The sequence below is a fragment of the Pempheris klunzingeri genome, chromosome 14 (assembly GCF_042242105.1).
Source record: "Pempheris klunzingeri isolate RE-2024b chromosome 14, fPemKlu1.hap1, whole genome shotgun sequence".
Classification (NCBI taxonomy): domain Eukaryota; kingdom Metazoa; phylum Chordata; class Actinopteri; order Acropomatiformes; family Pempheridae; genus Pempheris; species Pempheris klunzingeri.
The window spans coordinates 1603526-1622477 of NC_092025.1; the positions used below are offsets into that span (position 1 = coordinate 1603526).

General features: G+C 42.5%; 1 protein-coding gene across 1 annotated transcript in view; it reads left to right on the top strand.

Annotated features, from left to right (window-relative positions):
- auts2a (activator of transcription and developmental regulator AUTS2 a) overlaps positions 1-18952 on the top strand; it is a 275046-nt gene that overhangs the window by 109221 nt on the left and 146873 nt on the right. The window contains exon 3 of the mRNA XM_070843885.1: positions 10845-10946. Within this exon, the coding sequence (XP_070699986.1) occupies positions 10845-10946 (102 nt within the window). The remainder of the gene's footprint in view (positions 1-10844; positions 10947-18952) is intronic.

Consider the following 18952-nt stretch of genomic DNA (forward strand, 5'->3'; position numbering starts at 1 on the left):
ACGTAGATGGAAAAAGGCAGTCCTGGAAATATATTTTATGTACATACAAATTACGCCACTGGAGTTTCGGGCCACTATGACGACCCCACCCACTTTGAGGTGGTACGCAACTGTAATGGCAAACGACCCAAACCGAGTCGAGTTGAGTGGAGCTAAAACTGTGTAATGGAAAAGCGCCATAAGTTTCCTTGGCCGACCACAAAAATAAAATAGACACAAAAATAGATTTTATATTTTTGAAAGCATTCTTACATTTATATTCTTAAAGCATTTCTTCACACCTGCCTACACAGTACTGTGTATAATTATTTCACAGTAAAAATGTGATAAGGGACAAAGAAATCAGTTTTTAATTTCCATGGTAACTAAAACAAGTATGTGCCCAAGTTACTGCTTCTGTATAGAGGCTTTTCAAGTACAAATGACTTCCAAAGTTCATTCAAACTTTTTAAGTGAGTGCTGAAATTGTGTTCCAGCCAAAAATTAACGATACATAGTTGTCTCCATAATTGTGGAAAATCAAATTTTGAGGCCAGGAGTGTGTATTTTTGATGCAGTCACTTTTGTTGTAAATGTTGCTTCGTGCTCCTCCAACCAATTCACATCACCCATCTGAGCTTTGATGTGGTCCCTTAGTTCAGTAAAGGTTGTGTATAGTCGATTCCAAATTCACTCCAAAATAACATCTCATTTTCTCCTTCCTTGACAACTTGTGACACTTAAATCAATCAACAGTTGAATAGTGAAGGTTCTTAATGTTGCTAGTTTCCTTTTGTACAAAATGTATAGTGGATTATAAGTACTCATTATTATTATTATTCTCTCTATGTTCCGATATTATTTTTTCCTTGTCGATACCAGTTTGATACCAGAACTTGGCCAAAACCTTCCTTTATTATCTAGTTTGACAGCCAGTCATAACTTAAACAGAGCATAAATAAATAAATGTAGGAATAAATAACAATTCCATATGGAGAAAACTTGCAAAGACTACCATCTGCCTAGTCCACACACCCTATAGGGATTTAATGTCAGCTATCATCACTTGATGGTGATCATCACGTTGCCAATGGCAGCACAGCACAACATGCTGAGTTAGCCTTAGTTCTTAATACTGTGTATTGCCCCCTTTAGCATCAATGACGGCTTGCAGTCTTTTGTGATAGTTGTGAATGAGGCCCTTTATTTTCTCAGGTGGTAAAGCTGCCCATTGTTTTTCACAAAAAGCCTCCAAGTCCTGTAAATTCTTGGGCTGTCTTACATGAACTGCACATTTGAGATATCCCCAAAGTGGCGCAATGATATTGAGGTCAGTAGACTGATGGCCACTCCAGAACCTTCACTTGTTTCTGCTGTAGCCACTGAAGGGTGGACTTGGCTTTGTGTTTTGGATCATTGTCATGCTGGAAAGTCCAAGTGTGTCCCATGCGCAGCTTCCAGGCTGATGAATGCAACTTGTCCTCCAATATTTTCTGATAACATGCTGCATGTTGCCATCAATTTTGACTAAATCCCCGTGCCGTTGTAGCTCACCCCCCCCAAAACATCAGAGATCCACCTCCATGCTTCACAGTAGGGATGGTGTACTTTTCCTCATAGGCCTTGTTGACTCCTTTCCAAACATAGCATATGTTTGCGACCATAAAGTTCAATTTTGGTCTCATTACTCCAAATGACTTTGTTCCAGAAGTTTTGAGGCTTGTCTAGGTGCTGTTTGGCATATTGTAAGCAGGCTGTTTTGTGCCGTTGGCGCAGTAACTGCTTTTTTCTGGCAACTCGACCATGCAGCCCGTTTTTGTTGAAGTACCTCCTTATTGTGCATCTTGTGCAACTACCTTTTCTCGCAGGTCCTTGGACAGTTCTTTTGCTTTCCCCATGGCTCAGTATCCAGAAAACTTGTGCAGCTCCGAATGAAATGTGCAGGGCTCTCTCCAGAGCTAAGAAACTCACTGACTATTTATACACAGACACTAATTACAATCAAATAAGTCACAGGTGTGGACACTCACCCCTAATAGCCATGTAAACCTGTGTGAATATTATCAGGCCAAATATTCATGGATATGTAAACTTTTGATCAGGGCCATTTGGGTGATTTCAGATATGATTGTGATTTTAAAAAGGGCACACATAATGATGTGATAATAAATGTCTCCACTTGACCACTATCTCTAAATAAAAGAAAAGTTTTCTGTACGATCAGTCATCTTTTCCAAAAAAATTGCCAATATTTCTGATGATAGTCTTTGCCAGCATTTATTATGCCATCTAAGTGTATGTGTCCCCATTGCTGATGTACTCTTTTGTTTGGATTGGTCTGAAGATTTTTATTTATAGATTTATAAATGTAAAGAGGGAAGTATTTGAAACATTAATATGAAGCACAAACATGAGCAATTGCCCCAAAGGCCAATGTCCTAACATTCATCTCCCATCTGCTTCCAGTATTATGGGCTTTTTCTTTTCAACTTTACATAGCACACTTTGTGTATTCAGCTTTTATTCAGTATTCAGCAACAAGATCAGTAATATCTACTGTATAAATCTGTATTCTGAAGGGAGAATGATCGCGTGAGATTTGTGCTGCCTTAAAATGTCATTGATGAATACCATTCTTGCAAATGGTCAAAAAGATGCTGTAACATTAGCTTTCATGTGCCAACAATGCTTTTACCAGTTGCTGGCTCATGTCTCATCTTGGCAGGTTAGTTGTTGTATAATATTTCCTCTTCCCCAGTAGTATCTGAGTCTTTCACATGTGCTCGACTCATAATAGCGATATTTCCAACAGCACATGAATGCAGCATTGAAACAATGCAGAAATTGCTTTCTGTGAGATCTCAGGCCTGCCTGCTTCCTACCAGCCCATTATGGATATATTCCAGCAGCATTTTATGGCCAATCCGATAATAGGGCGTCAGGTACACTGTCAGTGTGGTTCCACTACAATGTTAATGGCCAATATTCTGTCATCATCGTGGCTTTTTATGTGCCATCTTGCGTCAAAACAGTAAAGTATGTTGTTGCATTATACTTAGTTATTTCCTGTCTCTGAAGTCCTGATTATTTCAATTACAATCATGTTGTTTGGCTGTGTTTTCGTTGCCTTTGGCTTTTTTTGCCTCTCATTACCAGTCTGTTAAAAGCAGCCAGAGCAGATGTTCTCTAGCATACTCCTCACGAAGCAGGCAAACTCGGGGTCCTATTAATACAACAGCAGCGTAACACTGTCTTGTTTTATGATTTGATAACGACAGATGTGAATTTCAGGAAGGTGACAACTAAATGAGGATATTTACAGCAGGGATTAGTGATAACATCACTGGCCCCAGGCATACATCCTGGGTCAGCCAAATAGGAAATGTATATCCTTCCATCACATTTTACAGTCCCCGTCCGTCCAATCCCCCGAAATAGCTGTGCAGATGGAGCTCAATGCAGGTAAGGTGAGATGCTATCATTATTGTTACTGTAGTTTACACTAGCATGCAAGCCACAGCACAGTGGTTGATAGGCAGGGCTCACCGTTCACTAAGTGGCAACATCCACCTGCTGACGAGAGATCAGCATATGACCCCATGACCTTCACTGTAACATCCTCTGGGTTATTAGATTCTGTAAATGGATGAGAAATCCCTGGAGATGCACCAACGGTTGATCACAGAGGGCTTGTAGTTATGAGCACTGGTATTCACAGGTAAGATGAGTAATATGAGTGAATGATGTTATGTTCTCCAAAATGAAGAGAAGGGATTTTAGTCCGTAACCATTAAATGTAAAAAGCGTTAGCCAATTAGTACTGCCCGTGTTGTATTTGCTATAATTGGCATTAATGTCTGTAAATTCAATCACAGCCGTTGTTGTGTGTTGTTTCACAGTGGATGTAAATTAATGAATTAATTACAGGTTCATTAAGTGGCCCCTTACTCTAAAGGATTTCAGTTGATTTTTCAAAAAAAAAATCAATCTCAAGTAGCTACTATGTTTTCTAGTTTTATATACTGCATGACTGTCCAGCCAGGAGTTCCTCCATGCCTCAGGGCTTAGCATAATGACACTTTCACCATAGCAATAGCTCTGACCTATTTAGGTTGTCTCTATTAAATAGCCACAGCCGGGCTACAGCGCTCTGCCATTTTACAAATTTTCTCCCTCCTTCTGAAAGACTGGTTATGCATTTTCCCTTTTTTTCCAGCAGCAGAGTGTGTCATGGCGAGCACTCTGCTGCTATTCCTGTAACATAAAAAAAAGCCATCTTTCCCTAAACTAGAAGCGTTTGTCTATCATATTACCACCACACATGAGCCGCACACAAGGCTTGACCCAGTGTTAAGTGTCTGCGCTAAATTTCATTGCCTCCATCTACTGGAAGGCCTGCCAATATACTGGCAGTGAATTCCTGGAGGAAAATAAATGGCAATAAAAGAGAGAAATGATAGCCCCTGCAAGCCGATAGGAGAGGGCTTTTTCTCTGCTCTCTTTTTTTTCCATACCGCTCTTTATTGAGGCTGCCCAGCTTGGGGAGCTCTGATTTGGCACACTGGCTGTGGCTTTAGTTGGATGGGTCCCTGAAAGCCTGTGCTGAAGAAACAACTTAGTTGCACAGATTGTAGAGCTGGGGAATCATGTAATTAATTGCACGCAAATTTCTTTGATGAGTAGCTACTACTGGGCAGCAGGAAGGGTTTTTTTTTTTTTTTTACTTCTGCACCCCAGCACCCTCCTTCTCCAGTTTCCCACTCGGGGAAGGAATCTAGTAACGTGTTTTCCTTGTCTGCTCTTTGTCTGCTGTACATGGGGAATGTTTGAGCTCATGGAATTGGAGGTGTGTAAAGTGGGCAGGAAGGTTATTTTACTGCCACTCTGGGCGACTATAACAAGATGTTCAGATATGATCTGAGAGTAGAGGTCCCCAGCTGCTCTTATACCCCCCCACCACCACCACCACCACCACCGCCACCACCATCACCCACACCTCAACCACACACTTTTTCTCCACCTGCTCAGTTCATTATTAAATCTGGGAATAGTCCCCATAACTCAATCCACCAGACTACAGCATCATATGACCATTTGTGAGGAGGGAGAAGGGTGATTGCGACGCAGGGCAGAGGATGGATGTTAAAAGCATATTGATTTGTCTGTAATGTCGTCATAGATCAGAGATTTATGGCAGTATATAAATGCAGCCACAAGCTCTAGTAGCCTCCAGCCTGTGGTAGAGGAAATGGAGTCCTTAGGATGACTGATGCGATCAAGACAGTGCTCTCAACTACATTTACCCCCCTCCTCTCATTCTCCCCCTGAAGCCTCCATTTCCCACTCCTCCTCCTCTCAGGATGCTCTCAACCTCAGGCTGCTGTGACTAGTCCTTAGAGGCTGCATATCTTTGCTTTGGCCTCACATTCCAGCACAGAGTCTAGAAAAGCCTCCTCTGTGGCCTGAGATTGGCCGGAGCGGGTGCCTTCAGCCTCACTGATCTTTCCCCTGCTAGAAAAATGATGTCTGACAAGGTCGCCAGAGATCACTGCCGCTCAGTGATGCTAGAGGATTGAAAGGAAATGGAGCCTATCCATGGCTACATACCTATGTAGTAATAAAACCTGCGGCACTGGCTGACTGCGAGTGACATCTTAACCACAGACAAACAGTAAGCTTTAGGATAAACACGCTAAATATTTCTAATATGTCATATAGTCACGATGATGAAAAAACATATGAAATCCATGCGTCTGTGTGTGTATTCTTGGTACTTTTACTCTGTATGCCTCTGACTTCTTTGCCACGAACAGAGCTAATGGCAAACAAGTCTGGAGCAATGGAAACCAAGAGCTGATGCTCAGTGACAGGCTGTGAGTGAGGGTGATAAAGGGGGATATGGGTGAGAGGTCCAGGCGGGTATCCTGTCTGTGGCAGTTAAAGCCGCTGGACCTCAGTGCCAAGCACAGGGTCAGAGCCAGGCCAAGCTGGTGGGTTCGCCCACTCAACCTCTGTCAGACAGATGACATAGGGCCTATTGTTGTCCCCTCACAGGCCCTGACAAACCCTCGGCTCCTGCATGCTCGTCAGATGACGCTGGCCGCGAGTTTAAGAGGCCCAACAGTTTCCAACTACTGTTGTCGCCCAGCCCAAGGTGTCATTACTAGATGGGCTCTCTGTGAGGCTGATGTGATATAGAGGCTGGTAGGGACATAATTAGCGATGCTTAATGTGGTCTAATGTTTGGCAGTGGCGTCTCCTCAGGCCGTACGAGAGCGCCTGTATTAAGTCGACAAATTTCTCAAGTTGTTCATTTTAACTGCTGAGTCGTGAAGCACCCCAGCACTTTAATAGCCCTGGTATATAGACCTGTGAAGGTAGCATAAAGGAGATATTCAAAGTGTAGTCAGTGGAAACCAAGGGGATTTGACAGTGCCGCAGGAAATAGACAATTTATTATCAGAAACACAGCCTAGGTAGTGGATTATCTATAAAACTTTCATGGTCCTCCCTCAGTGGCAAGCAGCCATAAAACTTAGCAAATGAGGGACTTGTTAATTTACTTGTTAAAGCAAATTAAAAATTTATAAGCGCTTTTAGGTAAATGAGATCCTCTTTCATTGTTGCCCTAGTGGGATTCTCTCTGTCAGATCCTGAGAGGACAGGTTAGCTGTTCTGAAAGCCACAGAAGAACAATAAAAGCCGTTAAATTGTTCCAGGTTTTATTACCGCCGAGCTCCGCAGCTGCTGTTGTGCGTAACTAAGGGAAACCAGGAGCTGATGGCTATCCCACTGAGGCCAGTGCAGAAAACTGAGCCTAGTGCTCTCCATGTCTTTTTTTTTTTTTTTTTTTGTGGGATGAGGGATGGGGGTTGGGATGGAGTTGCTGGGGCAATCCAGTTGTGTATGGCTCTGTTTAAAAAGGCCTTTGTGGTTAGAAATGTTACCAGGCCCACTTGTGTGCTTGATTGCATTGAGTCTGTAGTGCAGCCCTTGAGAATAGGTCAATACACTTGTAAAATTCCACTATGGCAACGGTGAGCACTTTTCAGTAAGTGAGAAAATAATTGACTCCACATGTCCAAGACAATGTTGTAATAGCTGTTTCAGCGTACTTTTCAGGGGAACAGTGTTAAATGAGATATATCATAATTTTTCTGCACTCTGAACTGGAAACGTACTCTAGTGTGCACTGTTTGCTGTGAATCATGTCTGAGTGCCGACATAACACCATTACCCCTCTGCTGCCACTAGCAACAATACGGAAATGAAAAAATTCTGTATTGATTTATTCTTTTTTAATGAAATGTTTCGTGTTGTAAAAGTATTTTTGAGACATAAATGACATTCAGCAGCACCTTTGGTATTTCATGTGACCGCTCCACTGATGCTGCTGTCGGGTTATCTGTAAAGACACTTGCTTATTTTAGTCTTACCTTCAGTAACCACATTGAAAAGCAAACATTCCTCATGTGTTTTAGGACTGACTGAAATTCATGAGGGTGGAGAATGTGTGAGTGAACATACACTCGGTTGTATGAGAAGAATGTAGCTTGGGTCATGAAATGGCAATCGTCTGACACATCATTGGAAATCCATACAAAGGTAGACCTCAGAAGTGGACATCATTGCCTGCTCATTTGCTTGTATATTATCTATTTAGATAGGGTAAACTATTTTCTCTGGCAGTTGGAATTTTCTTCTTAAGTTAATATGGTTTTGCATCTTTAACAAGGATTGTCCTCAACTAAAACACATTCTAGTCAACTTTGTACTTTGTAATAGGGTGTTTTTTTTTTTTTTTGACCAATTCATGAAAAAAATCTGTCGCATGGTTTGTCTTGTGTCACTGTCTCTGCACCAATGGATGCTTAAAAATATAAACGCTTTGTTAAACTGTTTTTCCAAACAGAGCTGACACATTTTAATGGTTTGAGGGGATGTTTAGTTGTCACCACTTGACTATGCAATTAAAGTGACAGTAACAGTTTGAATAGTTGCTAGTATCTTAAGTACAAGCTTTTCTGTTCAAAGAATGATTTAAAAGAAATGTTAAATGATTTCTCATACTTGCGGGTTGAATTGTTTCATGCTGAGGTTTGAGCTGCTCTCTTCAAAGCATCATGCTGACTGCTGATTGAAAACAGTTGTTGATTCTCTACTTCAGTAAATTCAGACTGGTAAGAGAGACAAGGAAAAAAACTTTATCCCTTAACGCTGAACAGATTGTAGGAAAACAAGACCTCACTGTGTGGAAATTAATGGCAGATGCACTTACTAGTAGTTTAAATGTTTCATTAGATGCTAATGTCTCGCTGTGTCTTTAATTGTTGTGAAATTAGCCTCTGGAATATTAAAACCATCTGTTTGTTATCTTCCTACAGGGCCAGTTCTTACCCAGGCTATGCAGATAAAGTAAGGTCATTAACTAAATGCATCCATGTGCCTCAACCTGCGCCTTAGTTAATGTGCTAATGCTACTGCATCAATTTCGCACACCATCCTGGTGCATCTGCACACACCTCTTTGTTGACTGCAGATCTCTGTTGAATGCAGTGAAGTGCACTGGTGTCCAATATAGGAAATTTAAAAGTGGAGTTTAAAAGGCTATAAATATATAGAGAGTGACTAGCATGCTGTAATAAGTGGGAGTGATCAGATCAGCGTTTTTCTAGCAGAGGTCACAGAGACTGCCCCCCGCTCCCACATATGTGCTTCTCGTTTAGATTCATCATCAGACAGCAGCTCGTTAAATTTCAACGTCACTTTTTGAGGCCATTGACCACCAGCATTACCTCCATTTGCTTAAGACATCCATTAATCACACCATAAAAAGAAATGAATCCATCATCTGATCCTCCGAAAGAGGAGAGCGGATGGAGAAAAAAAACACAATTCTCTGAAGTAATTTAAAGGAGCTCAGGGGGAAATTAAAGGGAACAAGCTGAGGGATACATTTTCAAATAGCTGTGTAATCAGGTCCCAAGCTATGTAATAGCCCTGAAAGATGAGCCGCTCTTTATTGGAATGTCTTTATTAGACATGTTCTTCAGACATTACACACAGTTAAATTTGTGCAAGATTTCTGATTTCATGGAGTACATTCCCACTGATAAGCCAGGATACCGACAGCATGATTATGTAGTTTCGCTACTGCAAAGTCAATTTGATACCACATTGATTAATAAAAGACAAATCTCTATATCTCTCCCACGCTTGCTTGATTATATTCTTTATAAGATTACCATATGTGTGTTTGGTTTTGGGCTGTGGATGTGTGATGCAGGAGTCAGCAGCAGCTTTCAGTCAGGTCTGTGTGTATTTTTTATTTATTCATTTTGTGTGTGTCAATGTGCATTCATAAATGCATGAGTGTGCTGGTGTGTGCTGCCCAGTGTTGTCAGCAGGGACACAGGCTGGTTAATAAATATTATAGGTCAACATGTTTTGATGAAGGAGCCACAGACCAGGGTGTAAACAGCGGCCCTCGCCCTTTCTTCAAGGATCAGTTCACGGACCGGGGTGGATGAGATATTATTCCCCTTTTTCTCTCTCAAAATACATAAACTCCCCTCAGACAAACTGGCATTTTCAAGAAAAAGAGAGAAAATGTGCCCTGGCTTTTGTGGGAATGAAATGTGTTGGAGGTAATTAGTGCTATCACAGCGCAGGGCACTGGTGCGCATGTGTCTGTGCACGTGCCACAATTGGTTCTTGTGTGCTCTCCCCAGCCTGGTCCCAGCACTGTCTGACCACGTACACACACACACACTCATATTCAGACATGTGCACACACAGACTCAAACAGGCCCATCAGGCATTCCCAGTGCTCATACTCTCTTATCACGTTCAGCACTCTGGCGAATCCACCTGCCTTCCACCCATCATACAATTCTCCCAAGGAATAGGATTCCTTTCACACCGCTAATGGCTACAGAAAAGGGAACATTTTCATTTTAATTATCTGCTCAACTCAAGGGTTCTTCTGGTATTCCCCCTCCTTGTGCCCTTTCATTGCACTAAATGATGGCCGATACCTGAGAAGAGAATACTGAGGGAGAGGTAAAAAGAGAAAAAAAACCCATATACTGTAGCTCTGTCCCCTCCGTCCAGAGCAGGAGAGGGAGGGGAAAGGAGAGTGCCATCATCTTCTAGTCCAAGTCTTTTGTGTGTGCAGCACCACACTCCTGTTTTTCCTATTAGATGGCAACGCAGGCGTTTACCGCACTGCCCCATAAAGCCATCTTTTTATGTGCTTTGAAATGAAACCTGCAGCGTTTGTCTGGTCTGGAAGGAGCAGCATGGGAGCTTCAGAGGACATCAATCGCAGACTTGGACAGGGAGTACAGACCCCACCTCCTTTCACTCAGCTTTGCACTCCCAAGAGTCTTTCATTGTTCTCCAGATTTTGAAGGGCCTCAGATGCTCATGGATTGGCACGTCCTCCTCTTTATTCCCATGATTTTGCTGCATCTCGAGCAGCGTGTCTAGAGGATGACACTTGGTGAGCTCCTGCTGCCTCGGCATGTGGTGTCTGCTTGGAAAGGATAGTGGCTCCATTTGAAGGTTCTGGAGGGGTCTTTGTCCCTGTTCTCTATTTCGTGGGCTGAGAGGAGTTTCATACTGCGAGATCAGATGGCGTCTATCGTTGGCAAGCAGAGTGATGGCCGCTGAACAGGCTCAGAAACATGACAGATTTACAGAGACAGCGCCGCAGCCCCTGCCAGTTCTCACATATTCATGAACCAATTTCTGTGGGGTGCCTTCCCTAGCCAGCGTTATCCTTGTAAAGCTCTAAACTGCAGTGTTTACAGTTTTGTTTCGTGTTGTTAACCCTTGGTCTCCCTGTGTGTTGTGTTTGGCAGCTGAAACCAGGGCAGAACAACTGTAAGGACAGCGACAGCGAGAGTGTAAGCGGAGAGTCCAAGCCTTCCATCAGGAGCAGCTCCAGAGACAGACTGACAGATGTGAGTACATTAATAACAGGCTCACCACCTCCGTGGTTGTTTAAGGTTCTGTCGGGGCTTATTTAAACGTCTCTTAATAGTGTGTCATCTTCTTAAAAATCATGTTAAAATTCAAAAATTGCAGATCAATACCAGTTCATATTTAGTACTTGTACTTGGTGTGTGTAACACATTTCAGTCATAGACAAATAAGAAGAAAAGATTAGACTCAATACTTGGAAACACAAGTTACCTGCCAACTTCTGCACAGATCACTCAGTATTTACATGCATCGTTCAAAACGTTGCAGTCGTTTGACAAAACTAAACTAAATTGTATATTAGCAGGGTGTAAAGGTGCCCAGTGGAGTCTTCTTGTAACCAAACAAAAGATATTTTTATGTTCAGGGTTGCTCACCACAACACACTTTGTGTATCCTCGAGGTCTAACATGACGAATGCGTTTCCCACATTATTAAAACATGTACAAAGCCAATTTTTTCTTTAAAGTTTGAAACCTTCATTATTTACGTTCATATCTGATAGAAAACAGTCTTCTTCATTCGTGCCTCTGCTAGTATATTGCTGCGCTTCTTGGCAAATTACAGCTGTTGATTTCCTGTTGACCACTGCATTAATTCAACACCACTGGCAGGAATGCATATCTGCAGAGTGCACGTGTGGGGGCCTGTGTGTCCATGTATGCATGCATGAGACAAACAAAGCGAGGACCCACTCGTAGAAAAGGTGCTACAAGAGGTCAAAAACTCCACAGGTTACCTTTAATAACCACTCTTAAAAGAAAAGACATGAGAGTTGTGGCAGCTTCTAAACAATGTTGACACACTAGAGCAAGTTATGGACATGAGTGATATGTAAAGGAAACTTCATGTCAAACTACCTTCTTAATCATTCTATTTAGCAGTGAACACCTTTCAGAGTTGTTCTATATGCTATAAAATTAAAGAACTAAGTTGGTATTATAAATCAGAGCATGTTCTTTCAGCACAAATGTCAACTTTTACTCCAATTTCCTGATTCAAGAGTCATTATATGTGAGGCCCTGCTCCTACGACATGTCACACGGACGAAAGGTAAGTTAATAATGTGACGGAATTCATTCTGGCTGGATTACTTTTCGTGTTGAACCAATAAAATTCTGCATCGGCAGAGCACAAGGTTTTAAATCTTAAAAGATCATAAGTGCTCTCTTGGAGTACTTCAGGTGAAGAGCACTATTTACATACTTCACACACACACACACACACACACACTCTCTCTCTCATATGTTCTCTCTCCCAGAGTTTCTTTATGAATGATATAAAAAAGACACTGCTTACCCAGGTCCTCAGTCCTTTTGGAGGAGCTGAAGGCAAGTATTAACTGACAGAAGAAAGAGTGGCTGTGTCCCTGCGCTCCGTGACATATTCCAAGATGTAAAGCAAGCAGGCTCGAGGGACCTTGCTGCCAGACACCCACCCCTGCTCTTTGATTTGTGTGGAGAATCTACAGTGAAGCGATCAGATATCTGGTCATAATTAAAGCTGTCAGTTGGGAGGCGAGCTAGTCTTTGAGAAAGACATGGCCGAACAACTGAAGCAAAACTGATTCTGCGTGTAGCTTTATGATGCTTGACTGGGCATGAAATGAAATAAGTAATTTGATGTTGACAACAGAAATTGAAATGATACTTACTGATTTCTGTCAGACTGCACTGTGGTGACTGTGCAGCAGTATATCAAGATAAGTTGCTTAAACAGAGGAGGTTTGAAAACACTTTACCTATGGATAATGAATATGCTTTACTGTGACTGTCATACAGAATGATTAAAGCATTCAACGGTATCTCTACATACACACACACACTCTAAAAACACATATGTTTGTATATGTATATAACTGAATACTACTACTACTGCAACATAGGTATCAAACGCTAATGTAGAATGAGTCACAGTAGAATTATATCTTATAGTTGGAGTGCTAGGTTTTGGTTTGATCTAAGTCTAAGTCAAATTGAGTTTTTACGTAGGTTTAACTTGATGAAACATGTTTCAGCAGTTTGGTCACGCTCTGGTCTGCCCTTATTCCTCAGTCACATCCTTGTTCCTACAAGGACACTTTCAATATTGTTTCACATTCAGTTTATTTGGTTTGAATATTGTGTACGAAATGAATTTACTGCACGGCACCACCTGCTGTGATGTAATTCCATTGGAACATTGTCCCAAATTCCAAACTATATCCATAATTCATATTGAAAATGTCAAACTTTCTCAACCAGAAACTCTCCACTCCTGACTTGATCTCAGAAAGCATCTATCACCCTCTCTGTAATCACTTCCACCTGAGCTGGCATTTCAGCCACTCAGTACATTCTGGAGGACAGAAGGAACGGCAGCCCTGTTTCTCCCCACTGTGTCCGGTCAAGACATCCCACAGGAGACTAAGCGTGTCTTCAGAAGAGCTGCTGAAAGCTAGGCAGCGTGAAGACAGACTTTTAGACCCCCATGTCACTTAGGATGGTCACACTGCGTGAGGCTTCATCTCCAGTCCCCACAGGCTTCTGAACAAGTTTCTTCCAGCCATGTTGTAAAAACCCACTTCACACATTGCAAGAGGTGCAAGTCATAGCTTTTGTAGCAGGGCTTCATTCCCCAGAGTGAAAGGAGAAGGGAAAAGGAAATGGAGAGAATCAAAAAAGAAAAGACAACTACTTTAATTGGCACTGAGATTGTTTAGACTGTTTAATATTATAGAATACAGGTAATTTACTGTTAAAGAACTGTTACAGATGAAGCTAAATGTATGTCCAGATGATTTATGAAAGCCAGTAGTGTTTTTCTCTACTATGGCAGTCCATGTGCTTGCTCTGCTGAAATGTTAAAACTATTTTGGTTGTAACACTGCACAATGCAACTGGACTGCTCATGTGGTTCAACTGCACAGAGATGATCCCTCACAGTGCAAAAACAAAGAGAAAGCATCTAAGTCACTCGTTAGCACCAGGGAACAGTGTGAAACAGGAGCTAGCTTTGACCTGAACTGTTCATTAGACCAACAGTTCGCTAATGGTATTTGCTGTAGCACTCCCTTCCCCTCACAGAGTGACTACGCTCCGATGAAGCAGATGAACTGAGTTTGCCGACCTGGCACTGGCTGGCAGGGAAATAGAGGCCAGAGGAGGTCAGGCCTGGCAGCCTCTTTTCTCCCGCTCGCCTTCCCTCCTCACTCCGTCTTGCCAGCTCATTAAGGCCTACAAATGGCACATCAGCTCGGCTGCGTTTGCCTCAACCCCAAACCCCAGCTAAATTGGCAGGCTTAGCTGCATTTGCTCTGCAGCGCCAGGCTCCCTTTTGGGTTCGTTTGAAGCCGACAAGGCAGCCACCCCCCACATCCCCCACCACACCACACCCCTTCAGTCTGGGTGGCAGACATTCAGGCAGGCAGTAGTCCTGAGCAGAGGGTGTCTGCTGGATCAGGGAGGGCAGGGAGCTTGGGATGAATCACTCCCGTTTAGTCTCTGCGGCAAGGGGTGAAATGCCATCATTACCCGGCTGCCTATCAAATAAATTGGCAATTACGGGCCTGGGATTGCGAGTAAACAGCATGTTACTCCTTTTTTTTTTCCACCCAAGGCTCTTGATGAGAGGCGGGTGCAATGGAGAGAAGCATCGGAGTACTGGGTCAGAGTCCGCCAGTCAGTGTTAGCCAGCCTGATGAGAGGCACAAGAGGCAGACTGTAATGAATGTACCTCTATATTTCAGTGGCCATGTTATCATCAGCCAAAGCTTCCTGTTGTATCCTGCTTTTGGCTTTACCTACCGAGTAAATTCTACTTGTCAAATCCAAACAGAACACCTTTATACAATATATGGTGTACCTGCTGTAGCGTAGGGTAGTAGCGTGTGTGTTGTCCTGATTAGATTAGTTCTAGCTCTATTTTTAACAGTGGCACTTTATTGGTGTTGCTCCAGACAGTTTTGCATGCTGATTTTTCTGACTGAACTGAAAATGGGAAAATTGTGGGTTCCTGAAATCCATACTCGTGTGTCCTGGCTCCTCTCACACAAGAAGGTTTTCTTGCGGTGAGGTCTTTGAAAGTTGTTTTGTAATGAAACATCTGGAAGTGATATCTGGAAGTCAAGCACATCGTCTTCCCGTGCTTTTGAAGCGGTTTCAGCCCAAACACAGCTAGAGTCTCTCTTATGGCTAGTAAAACTGAACTTAGTTATTACTGGCTTTCCGATGAAACCATGACAGCCTCCTCAGTATCTTGTGTGCATGTGGTGAAACCATTTCAAATACTCAAATTACAGCTTTTGGAAACTGATTAATGTTATAAAGTATATTTGTTATTATAAAAATCACTGTTATGATTAAATTTGCTGGATCAAGACGGCACATGTTTGTCCTTGACCTCTGAGTACAGTCTTTTCCTTAAGCTCCTCGTCTGAACTGAATCTCACTATCCAAGTGAACTGCTTATGTAATGTGACCAGAGCTGGTCTGCATTACACTATGCCCATCCCACCTCCTCAGTACATTCTCCAATTATTTCCTGACACTCTGATGTAAATGAGGTTGCAGTCCCCCTACATGTCCAGATATGCTGGCCAATTTGCTACGACACAGAACTTGTAATTGCTTGTATCAATTATCCGTCTCTTTCTCTCTCTGCCTCTCAATAATTTGAAATGTTTCCTATTAGAGACAAGCATTTAGATATGGAAGGAGGAATGTCGTACCTATAATTAGCTCATTATCATGGGATCGTACAGTTTGCTGAGGCCCCAGTGTGTGCAAAGAGACACGGTGAAATGAGCCACAGATGCGGTGCAGGGATTACCTGACAGTCTTTTGGACTTTTTAAAGGCTTTTCAGCAGTGATGTAAATAGGTCCGGGCAGATTGAAAGATGTAAGACAACAGAAATACATAGTGTTTTATATCCTGTCCTGTTGTCCAGATATAAATAACAGGGAAAAGATGGCACCTGGCCGTCAACCCGTTACCCAAACAAACAAACTCATCATAGAGAGGAACAGTTTGCAAAGCAGATGATTTCCTTCCCACAAAGCCACCCCCAAAGAAATAAAAAGATTTACGCCTTATTTTAAAGGAAGTTACTGTTGACAGTGTTATAGCTGAAAGCAGTTTTACCAGCTTTTGATTTAATACTTTGAACAACAAAGGGTCCAGCTGAGCAGTGGTTAGAGAGCAAATTGAGTGACATCTAGTCAGAGAAGTTAAAGTGTTTTACCACAAAAATCTCATGCTCATCCGCTTCTGTGATCAAATATGAAATCATTTAAAGCACAATGTTTTAACAGTCTGACTTGCTCTGATTCGCAATCTTGGGTTCCATGAGGAACACCTGGAACTGATTTTTTTCCACTGGCTTCCTAACTATCTCTGAAGTCCCACGTGCTAGTGAAGAGATCATGCCCTTTTCTTTCTCATTTATTATGCCAGGTTCTGTCGTTCACTGCACAGCCAGCTCACCGGAGGATCCAGGCACAAGATCACTTGAATTGCCTACACCTTTGACTCTGAATCAACCTGATGAATAGGCTGTCTCCCAGAAAGTGGCCAGACATGCTTATTACCACTAGCACTCCAAATCAAGCTCCCTTTTCTTTCGTCTCCCTCTCTTTTATTTCACTTTCCCATTTCGTCTCTCATCGCCTGGAGTCGTGTTGTCAGGGACAGATTGTGACACTTTGTGACATCGCAGTCGGGCAAAATTATGCTGCACCTCCATCGCCCTGCCAGTACCCCAACAGCCGAATGTCCGTCAGGGGCCTGTGAGAGGTCCCGCTGGATGGCTTGTCTCTACAAGTGCTCGGGGCACGCCTGCCTCCCTTCCTACATTCACAAGTACTTAAGTGAGATTCAGCTGCATCAACTCTCCAGAAATATAATTAGAATAAGAGAAGCACAGTGTGATTGTGTGCAGTGACCTCGAGCAGCCCTCAGGTTGAGAATACATGGCGCTAGTTTATCTCTGCTAATTATTTACCAGACCTAGAGGCCTTGAACACAAACTTGAATGAGGAATCAGAGGAATGTTGTGACCTTTACTGTAGTTATGTTACTGTATACCCAGCAAAATACAGCTCTTTAATTGTTGAAATACATACAGAGCGAGGTTGGTGTGGTAAATACTGTTCAGGCTGATGCCGACTGAATGCAATCCCTCAGTGCTGTGGATGATAAATCTATTCTCATGGAAGATTAATGGACGGGAGAAGTGGTGTTGAATGTCATTGTTGAAGGTTGAAAGTATTGAGCGCCTGAATCCTATCCATATGTTTTCAGGAATGACATAAATAGGCTCAGCCGGAATCCATTTTGACTTATCAAGCTTAAACCAGTGCCAGAGCCACACGATACTTGCCAAGTATTCAGGCTCTGAGGCTTCCAATAACAAATCCTATTCCACATAATTTCTACTGAAATTGGCCATGGCCATGCGCTGCCACCCTGTTTATGCTTTTGCAGTGCATCCTGCAGCTCTTGACTACATATTACTTCCGCATTCCCTGTAACCCGACCTTGTAGCCCCAATTTTTGATGTCATACTGGGCTCTGGTGAGGGAGTCTCTCCTCTCTTTGTTCCAGCCTTTTCAACATGGAGGCTGTTCCAGTGGGGTAAGTTGAATAAGTGGAGCCCGGAGGAATCTCTACAAAGGTCTCACTCTGATTGGATGCATGCAGAGCCCAAGGAGAGAGCGCCGGTTGCCATAGCAATGAGAGCAATGTGGGAACTGGCTGCATGAAGGAGAAAGGGGAAGTGGTGCTTTCTTTTGTAATGGGAGATCTTCATAGACTGACATTCCTCTTTATGAATACACATTGGCCAACATGCACATATACACAAATACGCAAAGGCACACAAACAGTATTACATGCTCCTTTTTACCCCCCAAGGAGAAGCCGAGCTAGAGTGCATACTTCAATCACAATGGCCTGGTAGGGGTGTACTTGGGCCCAAGCTGGGAGCCAGAGAAAACACAATCAGACACACCAGGAGTCCAGAACCATCTCCCCCTCATAAACATGATTACTGGCCATTCACTACTACATATCGCTTACCACTCCTGAGCCAACAAATCATCCTTACCCTCTCCGTTGGCTCATCACAGCCGCGATAAACAAAGAAATAATGGAAATATCTCTGTCTTTTTTTGTTGTGTACAACCCTGTCTGACTTGGAGCTGGTTTTATAATTATTTAACCACATGACTGTACAATGGCCGATGCCAAGCTCTCTAAGGAGTGTATGTTTGTGTTCATGTGTGTGTTTATATATATATATATATATATATCTCCTTGGTATGTGTATGTTTGTAACAGGCAGGGAGCTTAGCTGCGGGGTATAGAAGCTGTGTGGGAGGGTAGAGTTTTGTGTCGAGTCTTGTTGAGTTTGTTTGAAGGGCATACGGGGTTGAGAATGCTGTATGGGGATTACACAGGAACGCCTGCTGGTTCACGAACCCAGTCTGATCCGTCATGTCTATAAAACACAGCAGTTGAAGATACATCTCGTCTATGTCATTATTGTGAAAATGCAACCTAAAGTTGAGGTAGAAATATTCCATAATCTTTGTGCTTAATGCTCATTGGCTCATTTATACGTAATTGTATCAGTGGTTTTTTGCGTATGCATGTTATATGCCATATGCTACATTGCTACTTGATTCTCAATTGAAGTTGCAGTTGAACTACATCTTATAAGGATCATTTGGATGTATACTGTCTCTGACAGCAAAAGTAACCCTGCTGAGGCAACAGCTGGCAGAAAATTGGATGTACACTAAAATATACAATACACTCAGTGTCCACTTGATTAGGTATACATGTGAAGAATGTAGGAATAGAATAATATTCATTTTTGAAACGTGTACATTGAATTGTATTTTGGTCAATATAACCAAAAACTGAATATTAAAAACTGAAAATTACAAAACAATTTCTGGCAGAGCTGTTTGAGTGCAGACAAACACCAGTGCAGACCACTATGTG